Here is a 21,384-nt window from a genome sequence, read left to right as displayed (position 1 = left end):
GGCCAGGGGCCAGGGGACAAGGGGGCCAGGGGGCCAGGGGGCAAGGGGGCCAGGGGCCCAGGGGGCTGGGGGCCAGGGGACCAGGGGGCCAGGGGGCAAGGGGGCCAGGGGGCCAGGGGGTCAGGGGCCAGGGGACCAGGGGGCCAGGGGCCAGGGGGCAAGGGGGCCAGGGGGCCAGGGGGCCAGGGGATCAGGGGGCCGGGGGCCGGGGGCCAGGAGCCAGGGGGCCAGGGGGTCAGGGGGCCGGGGGCCAGGGGGTCAGGGGCCAGGGGCCAGCGGGCCAGGGGTCCCGGGGGCCAAGGCTTGAGGCCAAGTTGAGGAGTGTGCTCCTAACCAGAAGAGAGCGAGGAACCGTCGCAGGGTGCTGCCAAGGAGGGGCCGTGATGAGGTGATGTATTATGACGCTCAAGCTGCCTGCAGGGACAAATGATGCCACTGTGAGAGTGGCGGTGAGGGGCAACAGGTGACATGGCTTGACGGCGGTGGCCACACTGAGGATTAATAAGAGTCATCAAATGCAAGGTGCATTTGGAGGTCGGGTTGCTGGTTTGCGATCAACCGGATCTCCTGGGAAGTAGAGCGGAGGAGGTAAGTGGTGATTTGACATTTACACCCCAGCTCTCCTCCCAGGCCGAACTCCTTCAGCCGGACGGCTCAGGGCCGCAGAGAAGTGCAGACAAGCACCCAGCCTCCCCTAGTGAGAGGATGGTGTGTCCGTAATTCAGGGCAGAAGTCAGTCCCTGCTCTCTTCTCTGTTTTCATTATTCATCTACCATCCGACTGTTTATTATTTAATCCACAAATATTTACTGAGTTCCTGTATTTCCTTTATGGGCCAAACTGTGGCAGGCACTGCAGATACGGGGAGACAAGACGGCACCCGTGAGAGATGGGTCCCCGGTTCGTGGGCGGGACTGGAGCAATGGTGTGTTGGGACCGGCTCCAGTTGGCTCCCTGGAGCTAATTATTCGATACTTGGGGTGCTCCATCGCAGTTGTTAAAGCCACTGCCTTGAAATTGAACACGGTGGGAGAACTTATGCCAAGGAAATTGGGAAACACTACCAATAAGGCTTTTTACATTTATTTCCCCAGCCAGCCAGCTTGCCAGCACACCATTGGGTTGGATCAGGCTACCTCAGTGGGGCTGACAGTCTGGCGGTTTCTCCTCCAAGGTGAAAGAAGTCAGAAATGTGTGTAGAGACCTAGGTCACAGTTAAACTACACACCAATTCTTTTTTAAGAACTCTAAGAATTTCAGGGCCAGATGGCAGAGGTTGGAATCAGACAGACCTGGACCTGTAGGTGGCTGCCAGCACTTGCTGAGGATCCAGATCTGGCAGTTTACTTTACTATTCTGACCCTCAACCCCCTGCATTTAAAATGGAAACAATGGATACACACTAGGATGCTTGTAAGTGCTCTGCACGGTGCCTGGCACTTAGTAAGCCCTGGGCGAATGACATGCATTATTACACTGGCTCTTCCCTTTCCTATTATTTTCTAGTCTACCCTGTCACCCTGTGTTACTCTTGATTATCCTTAGTAGCATCCAGCTGTCACTTACACACTTCCTAGAACGGGCATCTCACCACTCTCAATGCAACCCATTCCACCTCTAGTCTGCTCTGGGTATAAGAAAGATCCTTCTTAGCCAGAAAACAGTACCATTCCTACCAAGAGTCTTCTTCTATCTAATAATGCGCAGTGCAAATACTTGCTACGGGCACGTTAAAGGATTCGAGTTGCACTGAAGCCACAGACCCAGCAGCCCATGACACAGCGTGAATTGTGTTTACAGAGGCACTGCTACCAGAGGAGCGCCGGCTCTGGCAGCGGAAGACCTGGGATTCAGTTCCAGCTCAGCATTCAGCAGCTGTGTGACTGCAGGCAACTTACACAACCTCTCTGTGCCTGATGTCCTCCTTCGCATATTTGTACCCTGCAGACTGTTGTCAAAGATTAAATGAATTCATATGCCCTCCCTGGTTAGAATAGCAGCTGATAAATATAAGCTAAAAATGCCTTGTGACACAGAGGAGGCAACACTGTTTCCGAGAGTCCCTGGCCTGCTTCATGGTAGGTCCTGGGGGCATAAAAAAATGAGTAAGAAACAAGACTGTATACATCCGCCGTGCATGGCAAAGCGCTTTAGTGGCAGGTGTCCTCTAAAGGGAGCAGCTAAAGTCCATGGTGACAATGCCTTTGCCCTAGAGAAGTCTGTGTTCTGCGCATGAGGAAGAGTCATCAGGGCCCCACACTCAGTGTCACAGCGGCTCAGCATTAGGGCTACTTCCCCGTCCCCGGGCCTGCAAAACAAGGACAACGGTGGGCCCGGCCACGCAGGCTGCTGTGGGGATTATGTGGAGGAGCGTTCACGTTTCTCATACAGGGTCTGGCTCATGGTCGGTGTTCAACAAAGCATTAGCTTGAGAATAAATAAATGTGACTTCTCCCGAGTCCCCAGAGCAGCGTGGGATTAGAACAGCCCATTTCCATGTTTATTCCTTTCCTCAGCTGTACCCTCCCCTTTGCACAGCATTAATTCTTACTTACTCAGATTCAGCCCAATTCCAATTCTATTTACTCTTCTTCTGTCTTTACGGAAAAAGACACCCCCCCCCCACCCCCAATCTGCTTTGCTGATTTGTAGTTTAGTTGGATTGTTTCAAACATTTACACAGACTCACTGGGGAGAAGCTGCCTGCCCGCTTCTGGGTGGTGGCTTTGCACTCGGATGATTTAAAAGCATCTTAAGGGTCCAGCGTAAGCCCTTGACATGCAGAAGGGAGTCAAGTGGATAAATCCCGAAGTTAGTGGGAGGCTGTAAATCGTGTGTTACAAATGCGCATTATGCCATTTGCTGTATAAACTGTCGATGCCGGGCAGGGCTGTGGCTTGCTTACATTCCCTGTACAAGGCAATAAACGCTCTCATCCCCGAGCTCTCATTGGGGGAAGGGACAGGGAGAGGAGGCCCCCAAATCGGTCCGCAGGTTTCTTGCCCCTGTGCAAGGAGGGGAGAAAGAAGGGAGAGAGGAGGAAAGGAAACATGCGAAAACCTACTACGTGCCACATAGAGTAGCGGTTTCTTTACCCTCTGTTTTGCTTAAACTTCGTTACAACATCGTCGGTACTTCTACAGAGCAGGGCAAGGGGCTCGGGGAAGCCATGTTCTCGGCGCAAGGCCATGCAGCTGGTAAGTGGAAGAACCGGGACCTGAACCCAGGTTTGAGTTCAAAGGACAAGCCATCTCTTGTGCAGCAAGGAGTTGGCCCTATTTGGGGGTAACTCCAGCAGGACTGGCCCTACAGAGGGGCTGCTGAGTGGCCGGGCCTACCTCCCCCACACACCATGCCCATGGCTTTATCGAGGTGTCCTCCGCCTCCGCCCACCTGCTCATCCCGTCACCCTTAGAGCATCTTCTCACCCGGGGTGAGCAGAGGGCCACCACTGCCTCTAGACAGCCACTCTGAAGCCACCCAGCAGCACCCGCCCCTCAGAGGGAGCTCTCGCAGGCACAGCTTTGCCCCCTGCCTCAGAATCCCCCCTCAGGTAACTTGTTAAAAGTACAGTCTCCGGGCCCTGCGTAACAGCTACTAAACAAGAACTCTGATTTTCAAACTCTCCCCCTAAGAATTGTTAACCATTGTTCCTGCAGGGGGCAACTCAGAGTAAAGTTGTTTAAAAACCATATAGAGATCCTAGTTTTTTACAGCTGCATAGTATTCCACGGTGTAAATGTACCCAGAGAGAGACGCATGCAACAGACTGAGGAATTTCAGAGGGATGGTGGGGGTGGGGAGAGATTAATCAAAGAACTTATAATGCATATATGCATAACCCATGATGCTGACAATAGTGTGGGGAAGGCCTGGGGGTGGAGGGGATCGATGGGGAAACAAAAGGAGACATCTGTAATATTGTCAACAATAAACATAAATGAAAAAAAAAAATCACATAGAGATGAGCTGTAGTCAATGGAATGTGCACTCAGGCCCCAAGCCGTGCTCTCGGCACCTGCGGGTGCTGATGCCTTCAGCAGTGGCGATGGTGCCTGTGTGTGCGTGTGCGTGTGCGTGTGTGTGTGTATGCATACACATGCATGCTCTTCTGGCACACTGTGTAGGAACACTGAAGATGGATCTCTTTAAAATTAACTCTATAAAAGATATTTATGTGTAGCGAATGCAATACTCTTCATATTTCTCATATGTAACGGGTTCATTAGGCTTGCAGATGAGACGGGAAACTTAATTCTTATTCATAGCCCTATCACTTTGCAGGGTGACTGTGATCCAGAAAGCTCTGGAGGGGCTAGCCTTGGATCCAAACCACGGCCTTTACTACTCCACCCCTCAGGCACACGCCGGGGCAGAGCTTAAGCTGAATGCGGCGTCGGCCTCAGCTGGAACCAACCCTGTTGTGTTCTCTTATTTCAGGTGCAATCTGGACAAAGACAATTGTTACAACATAGCCTTGACGCCCCACCACACTCGTTTACGAAGATTTTCGTTATGAACTGGCCATGTCGGGCATAGCTCTAGCTCAAACACATCCCAGGGTAAAGTCCCAACTAGAACTATTGTGAGAAATAACCACAGCTTATAACCTTTCACCCTTAAGATTCATTTCTTCAGTTTAAGGAACCATTTGGAGCTCGTCTGGGCACCTGGTGGGCATCTCCCTAGCACTGTCATATTTTTGATCCACTAGGACGTAGGAGAGATTTTGTGGGCTAGCCTGGGAGCTCTGCCCTTATTTAGATGTTTGTTTTTATGAGGAAGCACATTTTGTGTGCCAGGAGATCTGAAAAAACAAATGTCTGGCCACTCAGTGGGCTCCTCGGTTGGGCTTCTAGGGGCTGTAGCAAAGACTTACTGGGGTGCTGGGAGCCACAGGACCACAGGGCTGGATGAAGGCCGCGCTAGCTGAGAGCTATAAATAGTGTGCCAAGTGACCCTAACAAGCTCCCCTATCCACTGGGGCTGTTCCAACAGCTTTCTCTTTCGGATACATGAAAGCCGCTGAAAGGACTGTTTTCCCGAGAGCTTTCTGACTGCCCTGAGCGTGTCGAGGGACTTTGCTGTTTCTAATTATCTCCCTTTATGTTCAGGCCGAGACTTGTTAATACAATAAACCGGCGTTTCCAGGATGCACTCACCACGCGGAAACATCTCAAGGTGTTTTACAAGCAGAAGATCATGTTAAATCAAATCAAATTCCAATTAAAAACTAACAGCCGTGTGAAAGAACCAGTATCCCGGGCCAGCCAGGGCCACTGGGACAGTGGTATTCCCTCCCCTCCAAGCTTCAGTGGTCTAGCTCCTGCCCAGCGTAATATTTTGAAATCTATTGGGCAAAACAATCTTTGCCTGAGTTCAAGGTCCCAGGATATCGACATTGGAAAGATGTTAAAGATCATTCCAGCTGAACCCTGTTGTTTCAAATGGGGAAACTGAGCTCTAGAGAGAAGGGGTGATCCTGCATCACCCGACATCAAGAATCCAAGCTCCCTGATATGGGCCCAAGAACCCCTATCATTGATATATGACCCCATCTGGCTGCTTTCCAACACCTATGAATATTTCCTCTGCTTTCCACTTACAGCTGATTGAATGGTAGCCCCCCAAAGACATGTCCACCTGGAACCTCAGACTGTACTCTTGTTTGCAAAAAGGGTATTTGCAGACGTATTTAAGTTCAGGGTCTCAAGATGAGAGTATCCTGGATTTAGGATAGGCCCTAAGTCCAATGACTTGGGTTCTTATAAGAGAAAGAGAAAGGAGATTTGAGACAGTCAGAGGGGAAGTCGTGTGAAGACAAAGGCAGAGATTTGGGTGATGCATCTACAAGACAGGAAGTGCCACCAGCCGCCAGGAGCCAGGAGGGAAGCATGGGATGGGTTTTCCCTGAGAGCTTCCAGAAGAAATCTGCTCTGTCAACTCTGGCATCCAGAACTGTGGGAGAATGCATTTCTGTTGCTTTAAGCCACCACGTTGGAGGGCATTTGTTACAGCAGCAACAGCAAACTGATCCTCGCCTCTTCCTGGAATGTCCTTGCTCACCCCTTCCACCTGGTGGGTACCTGCTTTGCTTTAATGATCATCTTTACTACTCCTGCCAGCCTATGTGTGAGCCTTCCTAACTGAGCCTCCAGCTTGAATCGATCCCAACTTCCTTGGGGTCCCTAAGTGTATTCACCTGTAAAGTTCACCTCGGCATCTGGTACCCATTGTTTTAGTTACTTGTCCCTCTCCCCTATCAGATTCTGGGTTCATCGAGAGCAGCGATTTCCAACCCTTTTTATCTCATAGCACACATACACTAATTACTAAAATTCTGTGGCACACCAAAAACGATATTTTTTGCTGATTTGACACACACACAAAAATAGGTATAATTTTGATTCATGCACATCGGACAGATATTGTTGTGTTGGCGGTTGTCATTTTTTTATTTGACAATCTAAGGGAACAGAGGTCGGTGCCCCTGATTAGTCGGGTATTGCATGTTTTAAAAATTCTTGCAGCCTCCTGGTTAAAAATCGCTTATCTAGTTAACAAAATTATACAGGTTTCAGGTGCACAATTCTACAACACATCATCTGTACACTAACCCCAATAAATTCAATAAAAAGGAAAAATAAAAAAAAGAAAATCACTGGTCTAGAGCATAGACCACAGTGATTCAGGTTTGGGCCCCAGAACCAATCACTCCCATACAAGTGTTCAGAAATGTCTGTAGAATTAATGTGAGCATAAATGAATGACATTTCTTTCTCTCTTCCTTCCTTTCCCAATGACAGAAACCCATACCCACTGCATCTCTAGGCCTGTCTACTAACCTTCCCTCCTCCCCTAACTTGAAGTATATTAAATCCTAAGCTTAAGAGATTTTCAGGCCTTAACATGAGGCAGCATGATCTATACAACCAAGCTTTGGGGTCAAACATACCTAGGTGTATGCCCTGATTCTACCACTTTCTAGTAAATAACTGAACCTCTCTGAACCCCCAAGCCCTCATCTTTAAAATGTGAGCAAAAGGTTAAATGGGTTAATGTAACTAATCTGGACAATAACTCCTTTCACACAATAACACTACACTCCCATTTTATAGATTAAGACCGGGGATCTAAAGGAAGTGAATTGTTGAGGATGACACAGGCAGTTCGTGCCACTGCAGGACTTGAACTTAGGACACTTCATGTCCATGCTCTTGAACAACACACCATACAGAACCACAGGGTCTCTACCGCCCCAAGATTCCAGCCCCCCCCTCCCCCCAATCCATTTGCTGAGCGATTAGAAAATGTTTTCAATCATCGCCCCAGAACAGCACAGGTCCTTGAATGCATTCTGTTCCGTCTTCAGGCTCCTTGGGAGCCCTCTAGATCTGCATCTAATACCGCCTCTCAAGTCTCAGCTGGTTTGAGACACTGTGAATCGTGATGCCGGGAGTATGAAAACAAATGCCTTCTGCCCAAACCATCGTCTTTCAATTACAGATCATTCTCCCTACTTGTGAGCACTTCCTTTGGATGCAGACATCTCGCAGTCTGGCGCTGGTTAGAACTGAGAAGACTAGCGAGAGGGGGCGTGGAGGGAGGGGGAGACGCGGGGAGGGGAGGCAGGGAGAGGGGCAGGAGAGAGACAGTGGGATGGCCAGCGTGGGCCGGTGCTCAGGGCCCATCAGGCTCGGAGCCCTGGCGGCGCCGTTCCGGGGGCCCGGTCCTCGTGGATCTGTGGGCTGCCACCAAAGGAGCTGCAAGTGAAATATGGTGACACAGATGCAATCCAGCTTTTTTTTTTTTTTTAACAGTGGATGAAACTAAGGCACAGAGAAGTTAAGTGGCTTCACCAGCCAGCCGGCAGGGTAACGGCAGAGCCAGGAAGCCTGACTTCTAACCCAGGGCCCTGCGGCCGACAAGGGGTCAGGGATCCCAACAAAAGACTGGAGGTGTGAACAGAAGAATTTGCAGGGAAGGCAAACAGAGTAAAGGCTGAAACGAGGGAAAATGAGAGAAGGGAGGAATAGGGGAATGAAAGTAGACAAGGAACGGGACAGGAAGAGATGGGAAACACGAAGACAGCGGCAGTGAAGGTGCGAGAACACAGAGAAAGGCCAAGGCAATAAATACAGAGCAGCAAGAAGTCAAAGAGGGGGCCTGGAAATGAAAATTCTGGGGGAGGTAACTGCTTAGTCTCTCTCTGGCGAAGGTGCTTGAATGCATCCCCACTGCTTCTCCCCACCGAGTGCTGGCTCCTTACCAGGGCCCCAGCTTCTGTGACTGGGCCTGGCCACGCCCCCAGCCCAGCCTTCTGCCTCCAGGAGCACCTTCTGCCTGGACCAGCGTTCTGCTTCCCGCCGCTCCTGGATATCACAGGTTCACCTTCCCTAAGGCTTTGAGCCCCTCCCTTCAGGAACTCTTCCCTCCCCTCTTCCTATTGCCCACCCTCCATTCCAGACAGGGCTGGAAGGCTCTCCTCTGTATTACAATGACACCCTTTAACTGCCATCTTATTACTGTCACAATGAATTTTAGATCTCTGCTTTAATGTCACCCTCCTTCCCCCAGGGGACCATACATTTTCCAAGACCAGGCTTGATACGTATTGTGTCTCCAACACCTACCACGGGGAACGCGTGCATTCTGCACCCAACAGCAAGACTGAGGAACGCAGGACTGACAAGTGCATGATGGGACAAACCGCTGCTCCTCTCGGAGGAGTGACAATTATGCCTACCACCACTAGGGGGCGCTCCTGGGTAATGTCAGCAACAGACCCTGGGGGAGCAGAGGAGGCAGAATTTCCCTCTACCAAACACCTCTGCAAAACACAGAAGGCAAGAGTAACGCAAGGCTGGAGAGATCCTTCCAGACGCTACCACCTGAAGCTGCGGATGGAACAAAGCCTGCCTGATGGATTAGAGACTAAAATGAAAGTCAGCAGCACTGAACTCCAGCCTGTGGAACTGGCAAGCTCTGTAGCCTGGGGGAGTCACTTATCAGCAAAGGGCAATAGTTCATTCCATTCACACAAGTCTGGGCGGTGGCCTTTATTATCACTGGCCCTCACTTGCCAGGAACAGCAGGACGGATGAGCAATAAAGCATTCTGATCTGTCAGGGGGGGGAAAATACCTTAATACAAGGAGTGAGGGTATCTCAGCTTCGTATTCTAATTGGCAACATTTATTGCATCCCTACGAAGTCAACCACAACTTCAGACACTGCCAATACAGGTGTGAGCAAGTCACTGCCCCGGTCTCCAGTTCTCCAGAGGGGAGCACAGACATATAGGACCAACCACAGTTTTAAAAAAGAGACAAGGCCCTAGCTGGTTTCGCTCAGTGGTTAGAGCATCAGCCTGCAGACTGAAGGGTCCGGGGTTCGATTCTGGCCAAGGGCACGTACCTAGGGAGCAGGCTCCATCCCTGGCCCTGGCTGGGGTGTGGGAGGGAGGCAACCAATTGATGTTTCTCTCTCTCCCTCCCTTCCACTCTGTCTGAAAAGCAATGGAAAAAATATCCTTGGGTGAGAATTTTAAAAAAAAAAGAGAGAGAGAGACAAGGCCTCAATAAGAGAGATATAGGTAACATGCCATGGTGGCATTTTGTCTGGAGGGATCGGCCTCCGAAGGTGGCGATACTACTTCCAACCAGACCTAGAAGAACAGTCGGGTTTTACTAGACACAGTGAGCGAACACCAGCAGGCGGACACGTGCAGGGTGTGTCTATGGGGGTCTGAGCGGGAGGGGGAGTGGACGTCAAGGTGAGAGAGGCAGGTTTGGCTAATAGTGACTGCAGGGAACAGCGATAGGAACGGAAGAGGTAGCCATGGCAGGTGGAAATGGCTGCAGCTAACGCAATCCCAGGGTTGCTTTCAGAATATGACACCCGTGTCACTCATACCCCATCAGCTTTGGGGGATTCCTGCCTTCCTAGGCCTAATGAGGCCCCTCCTGGGGTGTGTGGGGGCAGACAGGGCCCATCTGCAGCAGCTCCGGTCTCCCAGAGGAGCACAGGGTGGGCCCAGCCCCTCTAGAAACACTGCCGCCTCCCCTGGGCCCAGGGAGTGATTTATCAGAGCAGCGTCAGCGCCTCTGCCCGGCAGCCTGCCATCCAAGGCTGGCGGTCCAGGCTGGGGTTTTTAATTAGCTGAGAGAGGGAGGAGTCAAGCCCTCGGCCAGGGAAAGAAGGAGAGACACGGAGCAGGCTCATAAATCCTGAACCAGGGAGCCACAGATGAGTCTGGCCAGGAGCGAGGGGGAGGGGCAGAGCGTTTTGTTTGGGGGGTTTCTTTTTCGTGGTCTCCTTGCCTTTCTCGCCCAGGTACTACAGAGAAGATAGGAATCTGCACCACTTTTTACACAGGAATCCCTCAGGGTGCCCCGGTTTCCAGCCTGGTTGTGTGACCAAAAGTCAGGGAACCTCATTTCCAGTTTCCCCTCCGCTACCAAGTTGCTGTGAGAGTTGAGACAAAAATGCAACACAAAAGCTGGCAGGCTTTGGAGTTAGACATGCACTTCAATCTCTATTCTACAATCCTTACTAAACCTGTGACTTGGGCAGGTTGCTTTCCCTCTCTGTGCCTCAGTTTCCTCATCTATTAAACCAGGATAAGCCCTTATGGTGCATGGATTAAATGAGATAGTAAAGTGCCTGACCTGTAATGGACGCTCAATATATATATCACAGCTCTTTTAATTTCTTTTCCTCCCTCTGGGCCTTGGTTTCCCCACACGCAAAATGCAAAGTTGTGCTACATGACTTTTAAGAGCTTTTCTACTGCTGATTTCCTCTGGGTAATTTTAGCTGAATAGGGGAAGACTTGGGTGTGGGGAGAAATGATAATATTTCCATCTCCAAAGCTGGGGCGGGGGAGGGAAGGAGCTCAGCTAGGAAGGAGGCTGCAAATTTGCTCTTTGCAGGGGTCCAGAAGGCAGGGCTGGGGCTAAGACAGGGTGAAAATCTTCAGGGATGCATACTGCATGCCATTTTAAGCAAGGCAATTCTGAGTCAGAGCTATTGGCTGCCTAGATAGGAAATGAGCTCCCCATCTCTGGAGGAAAGCAAGCAAAGCCTGGACAATGGTCTAGGGCAGATGTTCTGAAAGAAATTTAAACAGTGGATGGGGTGACAGGGTTTTTCCTTTAAGGATCTTAAGTGCCGAAAATATCATGGCATCATGCGTAGGGGTATTAACTTACTATATAGTTTCTCATTTGATTCTCACACCTCGGCGAGGTAGGAGGCACCCAGACAGAAGGACGCGCAGGGCAAGGACAGGAGCTCCGGTGACTCTAACTCTTAAGCCCCTGTCTTTGTTACACAGCTGGCCTCCCATCTCTGATGCTACACCTGATAGCGGAGCCCCAGCCCGACTCATATTGATTGCAGCTGTCCCTTCCTTCCTCCCCAACCCATCTCTGTCCCCTGCCTGCTCCCCCACATGCTTTTACGCTGGGCTGCCTGGTAACAAACGGCTGGCTTCCTTACCATGCAGAAGGCGACAGCCCGGCGATTAGTAAAATTTGTTACCCGTGCGTCTCTGAACAAAATTAAATTAAAAGTGCTGCTTCTCTGTCAAGATAAGGGCCAAGCTGCTGAGAAAATTTTTCACTTTCAAACCCTCAATTACCCAGTGAGGCCAGATCAGATACAAGCAAAGGGGGGGAAAGAAGAAACAGAGAGAGAGAGAGAGGGAGGGAGGGAGGAAGGGAGAGGGGGCGGGAGGGAGGGAGGGAGGGAACCTCCTGAAACAGATGTAGGAGTTGTTACTGCTCTCTCTGGCCAGGGATGTTAAAGAGGCTGTTGCCATGGTGATGGGGCTGGACCACATGAGGCAGGTGGGTGGGTGTGGCCTGTGACTGTATCTTATAATAAAAACAGATGCTCTTCCTCCCCACTGCCCCTGTCTCAGGCCAGGTGGTGTCATTTTTTCATCTGAATTATTATATCAGTCTCCTAACGGGTCTCCCTCACCCCACTCGTGCCCCCCTCCATCCCGGCTTCCACGAAAGCTAGAGCGACCTTTCTACCACAGAAATCCAAAACATCACTTCTCTGTTGAAACCCTTTGGTGGCTTCTCATCGTCCTCAAGATAAAGTCCAAGTCACTTAGCTAGTGTCTCCTACAGCTCTCTGCTCTTCAAATTTTATGTTTTAATGAAATGAACTAGACATCTCCCTCCCTCTTTCCCTCCCTCCCTCCATCAACAGGAATTACTTTGAGGTCGGACAATATGCCTACTAGGACTCCGCCAAGCTGGTCAGGGGCTCTTCCTTTGTGCCAACACAGAATTTATGACCAGCCCTGACCACAGCCCGTTTCACGCTCTATTGTAGTTGCCCACCTGCCTGTCTCCCCCACCAGACAGGGGGCCCACAAGGGCAGAGCTGTTCTTCAGGTCTGTCTGCATTGCCATGCATCCTTCTCAGCCTTTCTTCTCAGTCTCTTCCTTCGCATACTTTATACTTTGGTGATGCGTGGCTCTGTTTCGTAAATCCCATAAAGGACTATCTCTTCTATTTTCGAGAGGGGGAAACTGAGGCAGAGAAGGTAACCAGACTGGTCCAAGGTCACCCGCACTAAGAGTCAGGGCTAAACAAGGTCACGCGTCCAAGCCCCTTTGGTTCCCGGCACCCCGGGGGGGGGGTTGCAGGGTAAGAGGACCCTGCTCGTCCCCCAGGGTGGCAGGGAACGGAGATGACAGAGCGGCACGCCCGGGGCGGGAAGTGGGTGGTCACCATCTCTCAGCCGAAGGAAAAGGGGGAGAAATCCTGCTCAGCCTGGTTGAAAATCAAGAAAGCGAGAAAGACGGATCATTCCTCCTTGCTAGTGTAAGCAACTAAAAACGACATGTTTGCTTTATCGCCTTTGGTCTCCCATTTGATTCCTGACAGCCGTCTCCCTCCCTGCGATGCCGGCCTGTCAGGTGCCGAGCTGGTTTTCGAGGCAAAGGAGCAAGGGAACCGAGGACAATTTAAACGATGTTTCCGAGCCGGCGCAGGCTTGGGAGGGAGCTTTTGAAGTCATCTGGCTTCCTCACTGCATTCAAGGAACCCTCATTTACCAAGACCGCTTGATGTTTCTGCAGGCTCGGAAGAGAGAGCCTGGAAGGGACCTTTAAGAGGAAAAAAAATCCACAACAAAAACTAATGTCTGTTTCCTCTGAGGTTTAGAAGGGAGAAAAGAGAGAGACATCAGACATAAGCTTTTTTAGCCTAATACAATTTCTGAATACATAATTTCCTCTTCTCTAATATCTTGGTAAATAGGGCCAAATGCAGGCATAGATCAAAGCCAGGTTTCTGCATTTTACTGTTCTTTCAGTAAGAGAAATCCAAGCTCCAGTCTCTTCTCCCCATGAGGGAAACTAGGATCTCTCCAAAAAGCCAGCAGGAGCTGCTGGAACCTTCCTGAGAAACATACTCACCTACTGCAAAGAGCAAAAGGCTAACTAGCAGGGCAAGAGTTATGAGAAAGGGGGCAGTTATGATAAAAATCTATGACATTCTCCCAGGGACAGCCCTGGGGTGTTGTGACAAGAGATTTCAGAGCCAATCGGGCTGGGGTCCAAGCCTCGGTCCCACCACTTTTTGATTGTATGACCTTGGAGAAGTTCCCTGCCTGGTTTTAGTTTCATTCTTTTACATACAGAGATGAAGACAATAACTGATCAGTAAATAGGCAATAGGCCTGGCACCAAAGTGACACTAAATGGTTGCTCTGAGTTATTATTCCTCTTATTATTGATGTTCTCAAGCTCCTATCTTGGGAAAGGGAAGGGAACACTCCATGGGAGCCCAACGTCAGACAGGAACAGGAAGATGCTGTTGACTAACATGGCAAGGAAGCTGCAGGGTGGTAGTTCCCAGTTCCGGCTGGAAACTGGAATTCGGCAAGGATTTTATAGCAATATCCAGACCCTGTGGCCAGACATCCCCATGCAATGGATCTGAGGTAGGTACTTGGTACTGGCTATCTCTAAAAAGCTTTCCAAGTGACTTGGAGGTTCAGTTGGGCCAGAGAACTACCTACCTCTCAGGCCCTAAATATCTAGCCTCCCCCGTTGAACTTGCCTTCTGTGTCTGAAAGAGATCTTCTGCCTGGACCCTTGGAGTCTGTGGTTTGCTTCGTCCCCAGCCTACTGCATCATTCTCTAGCAAAGATTCTGGAATTGCTTAATTTCTAGACAAAGCTCTATGGCTAAATTCTTACTTCTGACTAATAGCTATTTTCAGGGGTGCAATGGCTCTCTGAGGAGGAAGGAGAAACATCCACTGCAGTGTTTGCCAATTTCCATGGTGTAAATACTTCCACCATGGCCGATGATAAGCTGCCAACATGACATCACTCACGGCAGAGTCAGGAATGATGAGTGAAACTGGCTCCCACAAACTGATATGAGTTGGCTCTTGCACAGCATTGGAAGTTTTCTTTGTCATATGGTTTCCTAATTTACCAAATACCAGGGCCCCCACTGCTGGTGGCGCCCTGGAAGGGTTGGTCCCCATGGATGCGGCCTTTTTTTCTAACTTCTCAGTGCCTCAGCTGGTTCTGATCACCTCTATTTCTGGTTCTAAATCCCTGAAAGGGTTAGAGAGTTGACACTGGGAAGTTCTCAGGGATAACGCATGTCCTCTGCACACATGATCTCCTTTTACCTTCTCAACAAGACTAAGGAGGAGTAGAGGGACTAATGCCAGGAGAAATGGAGGCTCAGAGAAGGAAAGTGCCTTGTTCTCAGCCACACAGCCAGGACGCAGCAAGCATGGGTGTGGATCTGCTGATCCTGAAGCCTATAATCAACCTAGAAGGATCTCGTTTACTTAACGTTTTAGTTTGGAAATAATTTCAAACCTATAGAAAAGCTGCAAGGGTAAGAAGAGCAGAAAGAACACCCATTTATGGTTCTTCGCCCAGACTCACCTATTGTTTACATCTCGCCCCACTTGCTTTGTCATTTGAAAAGGCAGCATTTAACCTTGGGGAATATGCTTCCCATCTCTGGGCCTTGGTTTCTATGTGCATAAAACAGAAGAGTGGATGGATTATCTGTGTGACTGCAAAAACAAGAACAAAAAAACCCACTGTGGTTTGATGAGAAGTGATGGATGAAGGATGGGCTCCTGCCTGTTTCTCCAGCCCACCTGCCATTATTCCTGACGCCACAGACTTGGACTCTGCTCAGTTTCTCTCCCATCCCCTCCCCAGCGAATGTGCCTTCTGTCCTCACACGTGGCAGGTACTGTTCTGCAGGTGCTCAGCTTTCGCCCCAGCCCATTCCCATTTCTGCTCTGCCTCTGCCTCCTCAGCTAATACTGCAGAACAGTCTCCTCCGCTCAGTCCCCAAAGGCCTCCTTTTCTGCAGATGTGGCTTGAATAGTCCCTCACCTGTCTTTTTCTTTCTAAGTAGGATTAATCTGTGCATGTGTGCATGCGTGCATGTGTGCAAGTGTGTGTGTGTGTCTGTGTGTTGTCAAGGGAGAATCAAAAAGAAAAAAGTTTACACATCCATACAAATTAGCGCCAAGTTTTATTTATGATTCAAGAGTTCTTACCGTGATAGAAAAATCTCAGCCAGAAAAATGCTAAATGAAAACAAGCAGCTAAAACAAAGAAAGCAGTGAAACCAGGGACATGCATGCCCTGGTTCTCTCTGCTGGTGAACTAATAATTAGCAAAGCTTAGAGGAAAGTACAGAGGACTGGGAATCAGAAAACCTGGGTTTCTAGAACTGCCTGAATGGCCAGCAGATGGATGAGAAGAGTGAGGGCCAGAGAGGGAGAGAGCCTCGCCCACGGCCACACAGCTGCCCACCGAGCTGGGCCGGGAGGCTCGTGTCACCCAGCATCTGCGTCTGCTCTGTCTCCTGCTCCACATGGCTCCCGGGGAAGAAGAAAATAGAAATCAAAACAAAGTGAGCAAACAAACCCAGGGTACCGAAGAGGAAGAGAAAGATGTGGGGGAACCAGAGGTGGAGGGAGAGGGACTGGTCACTGCTGGGCAATGAGTGGAAGACAGAGATGAAGCAGCTGCTTTGACATTCAGCTGGCAAGAGGGCCAGGGAGGAGGGTGTGTCGGGGTGGGGGTGGGGGTGGGGTGGGGGGAGAACACCACCCTGCAAACACAGCCAGGCCGGCCAGTCGGAGTGTACGGAGGCGCCAGGCCAAATCGCTTCTCTCACGTCCTGCCGCTTGCTTTTGCTTTTCTACGTTTAACTCTGATTTACGAGGGGAATGTTCAGTGATGGATGTTTTCCCAATTAGCTATAAATAGCCCGGTCCTGCAGAGGAGACCCACCGCCTTCCCCAGCCTGAATCCTGGCAGCTGTTTTGGGAGAGGGAGGAGACAGGTCAAGAATCATCCATCAGCAACTTCTAAACCTCCAGTGCAGCAGATGCCCGACAGCCGGGACACGGGCGGGAGGGAGAGGCAGGCCCAATTACCCTAATGGCTGCAGAGGCTGCAAAACCTTCCCCGGGGTTGTGCCAGTGGGGACGTCCCCACACAGGGGCCTTTCAGTGAGAGGTCCCAGGACCAGCGGGATGTGGAAAACGATGAGACGTGAACTGGCATTAATAGCATCTAATTCTTTTGCCCTTCATATATACCAGGCGCCATGACACATCTTTTTATATGTCATAACCAAAATTCATCTTCAAGTCTCCAAGGCAGTTACAAGACCCATTTTACAGATGAGAAAACTGAGGCACAGGGAAGGTGGATAACTTGCTTAAGAGCAAAAGGAGCCCAGAGAGGCAATGGGATCTGTGCTCTCTGAACATCATCAAGGGCGGGGGGATGCACACAGAATGGCCTTGCGGGGCAGCTTCGCCCCCTCTTCCCGACCGCAGGCACTCCCCCTGCCCGCTTCCCGGAGAGACACGAGGGCCACGGGCTGCCACGTGCCTTGAGGAGCTGCCTCCCTGTTTGCCAGAGGACCTGCTTCCTCCCAGGGCCTGCTCCAAGCCCCCGGCTCTGCCCTTCATCACCGGCATGTTTACACCCCAAGTTCTCTGCCAGGACCGCAATCTTGAACTCGCTAATTTCTCATCCTTATAAAAACACTCAGGGGTGAGGAATTGCAGTCACAGGTAATTGCCTGAAATACGGCCTGTGTTCCCTTCGGAGCACATTTTATCCCAGAGAACCATGGGCTCAGCCCTTCCCGGAGTCCTGCCTCCGAGTTTGACACCTCCTTGCACCGAGTGTCACTGCAAGCGAGCAATACTCATTCAGCGACGCGGATTTCACCCGCCGAAGGCACAGCCCGGAGAGTCTCAGGGTGTCATGCTCATAGGGACCGAATTTCCCTCCAGCCTAGGTCTCGGTGCCAGGTAAGTAGAATCTCCTGAGTAACCGCTGGCTCTGCCCCATGGCCTCTGCACACTTTGTTGCCAAGCATGTTTCCTTTGGCCCTTTGACCGCTGAGAATCCCCGAGTGAAACCGTCAGCTCGCTCGGAGGACTGCCCAGCGGCATGGCCCAGGTCACCCTGCGCGACCTAACCTGCCTTTGAGCAACGTTCCTTTCCTATTTTCCTTTCAATTGGATTCTCTTAGCGACTTCATTTCCTGTGCTGGATTAAAAAACAACAACAAATAACTCCATAAACTTAAAAAATCAGCCCTGTATCCTTTGAGGAATGGGGGGGGCGGGCAGAGAGCACACAAAGGATGGAGGGAAAGGGTTGAATGATGGCCACTAGTCCAGCCGGGGTTTCATTGCCAAGCTCAGCATTAGCTGGACCGGGACCAGGTTGAAGAAGATTTAGGGTCTGCGTTTTAGCACAAAATCTGCTTCCCAGGTTCTCCTCCGACAGACTGGTTACCTTTGCTGCGGCGACGGCTGCTACGGTACTGCTCCGTGTAGAAGGTCAGCTGCGTTTCGTCGTCCGCCTCGGACCCCGACGTCCCCTTGGCTCTCCCAAAGCTGATTCCCCCTGCAAGGAAGCACACGCCACTGGTCATCGCTGGCTCCTCCCTCCCAGAGACCAGCAGCCCCCCCTCCCCCCAGGACTTCTTTTTGTAAGTCCCAAGTGCCCCAGGAGTGGGCGTGATTTATGGGAGGGGTTCAGCCCTGCAGTGAGGGGATCTGGGTTCTAATCACAGCCTGGCAGCCCCTGGGCTGTGTGACCTAGAAAAAGTGCATCGCCTCTCTGGGCCCTGGGTCCCTTCTTCCTAAAACAGGAGCAATAACTATTAGCCCTGCAGGATTGTTTAAGGATTAAAGGAGACGTGATGTGTAAAATGCCTGGTCCGTGGCGGCTGCTAAATAACTGATAGCTACATTGATGCTTAGTGTGATGAGCCTGCCTCTAAGAAAACAGTCTAGGCATCTTAATTTCACATACATTCCAGTTAAACGCTTACTGTACACCAGGCCCAGAGCCAGGCACTGGATATACAGAGATACAGCCGGGTCCTTGCCAACCAGGGGATCACAGGCTAGTCAAGGTGACAAACAGGGTCCCGTGGGGCCTTTAGCCTAACTCACGGCTGTGCTTTGGACACAATGAGACCCTGGGAACATGGGGGGGAGAGCAGCCCGTCACCACACAGGTGACCTGGGAAGGCTTTGTGGGGGAAGGAAGGTTTCAGTTGGAGCTGGAAGGATGGATGGGGTTCAGTGGTAGAAAATGGAGCTCCCAGGAGAGGGAAGAGCTCGAGCACCCCTGGGGTGGGGCGTGTGGGCAGGTGGAGGCCACATCGGGCGGCGCAGTGACTGGGAGGCATACGCTGGAGCCGCGGAGCGGAAGGACCTGAGCCTCACGCTGAGGGCGGGTGTCACGGAAGGTTCTGGAGCAGAGGGAAGAATTCACGGCTGTGCATCCCAGGAAGGACATGACTCACAGTACTCAGGACAGAGGCATCGTGATGCCCGCTTTATAGATGAAACCACCAAGGTTCAGAAAAGGAAAGCGGTTCGCCAATAACGAGGGGTGGCCAAGCTCAAAGGTTGAACCACTTGTGACACTGTGTCCCGGCTTAAAGCTCCGTAAAAATGGGAAAGCTGATACCTGCCCTGCCCCTTCCTCGACAGAGTATGTTGCAATGCGCGGGACTGCACGAGAAACAACGACGTCTCATCTTGGTCCCCAAAGGCGTCTCGTCTTCAGTCGCGGTCTGTCCCTGCCCCTCAGTGCAAAGCCCCCAACCCCCAGCAACGAGGGTGGGGTCTGGAGACAGCAGACTGTCCAGATTACAGCAGATGCAGCGGCCCCTTTAAGGCGCGCCTCGGGAACGGAGCTGGCGGAGGCCCCGCGGACCCGGGGAGAGTAAACGAGGGGAGCTCCACGGAGGCCAGGGGAGCTGTTTAAACTGTCCTCAAAATATTTTACTGTTACAGAAAAGGGGGCGGGGAGGAAGGGAGGGAAGGAGCAAGGGAAGAATGGTGACGGGGGGGGCTTTTGTTCATCTCTAAATAATTCTTGGCCAAGGGGAAATAAAGGGATCTGATAAAATAGTTGCCTTAGGTAGAGGGAGTATCCGTCCGTCTTCCTGCTGGGTTTGGGCAACAGAGGATAAGGGAGGAACCTGCGCCTGTTCAGAGTCTACCCCAGGCCCTTCCCCCCCTTTAATGCCACCCCAGTACCTTGAAATGTTCCAGCTAAATCCCTCTCTCTCTCCTTCCCTCCCACCCTCTCTCCCAAACGAATGGCCCGTTACGCCCCTGCCATGACGAACATGTCAGACAGGATTCATTCTTCATTGGGATAGTCTCCTGGGGGTAATAAAACAAGTCACCAGACAATTTTAATATAATAAGAAAAGCTAACCCTTGTACAGCGCTGTCTCCCTGCCAGGTAAAAGCCTTTACACGTATCGACCTGTTTAATCCTTACAGGAACCCCAAGAAGTAGGTTACTATTTTTACACCCACTTTAATAGACGTGCAAATATAGGCACAAAGAAATTAAGTCATTTTTCCCAGGGCCACGCAGCTCGTAAGTAGCGGAAACAGGCTCCCAAGGCAGACAGCGGCCACAGGGCCCTTGGCCTCAGTCTCCAGGCTGGCGTCCAGCAAGCAGGAGAGGAAGGGCCCCTGCCCAGCGCCCTCCCTGGAGGCAGGCGCAGGAACCGTGTTTGACAGTGAGGAAGCCGGGTCCGGGGAAGGGACGCCAGGCGTCAGCCCGGGAGCTGGGGCGCAAAGCAGGTCTGCCTACCTGCTAGGCCCCCCCGCTGCACGGCCCGGGCGAGCGTGAGTGCAGGTGTGCGTGCGAGTGTGCAAGGAGGTGCAGCGCTGGCGAAAGCGCGATGATTTGACGGCCGAGCGTTGGCAGGAGTGCGACCTGCTCCCAGCGCCAGGTGCTTTCTCCACTCCCCGCCGCTCCTCCCCTGAGCCTCTGTAAGGGCACCGCTGGTGGGGCCCCACTCGGGCTCAGCTACATCCAGGGACGCCTCCGTCATCCCACACGCCCAAGCACACGGACATCATGCCCCCACCACCATTTGGGCTTCTCCAGTCCCCCCTCCATCCCCACACCTCTGACCCTCACCTCCCTCCTCGAGTGCCAAGGTGCCATTTTCAGAATGGAAACTGAGGCTCGGCGAGGCTGCCTCTAAACCAGCCTGTCCAATAAAAATATCATGCAAGCCACACACGCGATTTTATTTTAGTCCTCACTGGAGGATATTTTCTCCATTGCTTTTCAGAGACAGTGGAAGGGGGAGAGAGAGAGAGAGAGAGGCATCGATGTGAGAGAGACACATCGATTGCTTGCCTCCTGCACACACCCCAACCAGGGCTGGGGATGGAGCCTGCAACTCAGGCACGTGCCCTTGGCTGGAAGCGAACCTGGGATCCTTCAGGACTGAGCCAACACTCTAACCACTGAGCCAACCGGCCAGGGCACACACAGGCAATTTTAAATATTCTAGTAGCCACATTAAAAAGGTAAAAACAAACATTAATTTTCAGAATATGTTGCATTCGGACCCAATATACTAAAAATATTGTCATTTTAGCATGGACTTAGTGTAAATGACCATTATACTGAAATATGTGATATATTTTGCACAACAAGTTTCCAGCACCCAGCGTGTTTTACGCTGAAGCACAGCTCAGGAGGGAGGGGCCGCGTGTCGGGCCCACCATGCGGGGGAACACAGTTCCGCGGGTGGCACTTGCGCAGTCGTGACTGCGGCATGATTAAGGACCAGGCGCTGGGCACCGGAGAGAGATGAATAAGCCACGGGCCCCGCGAAGGTGTTGAATCATTTTTTAATGCGACTTGGGTGAAAAATGGTGTAGCTCAGCTTCCATTAAAAGACAATAGCCATTGCCTCTGCCTAAGGCATTTAGAGTCTAGCAGATTTCTACACTGGCTTAATCCATGAGCCGTGAGGGGTAATGAACTTCTATAGAAAGAAAT

At 51.4% G+C, this 21,384-nt stretch overlaps 1 protein-coding gene across 2 annotated transcripts in view; it reads right to left on the bottom strand.

The window, feature by feature from the left end:
• ASTN2 (astrotactin 2) overlaps window positions 1-21,384 on the bottom strand; it is a 694,472-nt gene that overhangs the window by 425,680 nt on the left and 247,408 nt on the right. For both annotated transcript variants that reach the window (XM_087822856.1, XM_087822857.1), the window contains exon 5: window positions 17,842-17,952. In XM_087822856.1, coding sequence (XP_087678982.1) covers window positions 17,842-17,952 — 111 coding nt within the window. The remainder of the gene's footprint in view (window positions 1-17,841; window positions 17,953-21,384) is intronic.

The sequence above is a fragment of the Miniopterus natalensis genome, chromosome 12, assembly GCF_054644295.1.
Source record: "Miniopterus natalensis isolate mMinNat1 chromosome 12, mMinNat1.hap1, whole genome shotgun sequence".
Lineage (NCBI taxonomy): Eukaryota > Metazoa > Chordata > Mammalia > Chiroptera > Miniopteridae > Miniopterus > Miniopterus natalensis.
This window is presented reverse-complemented; position numbering and strand designations above follow the sequence as displayed.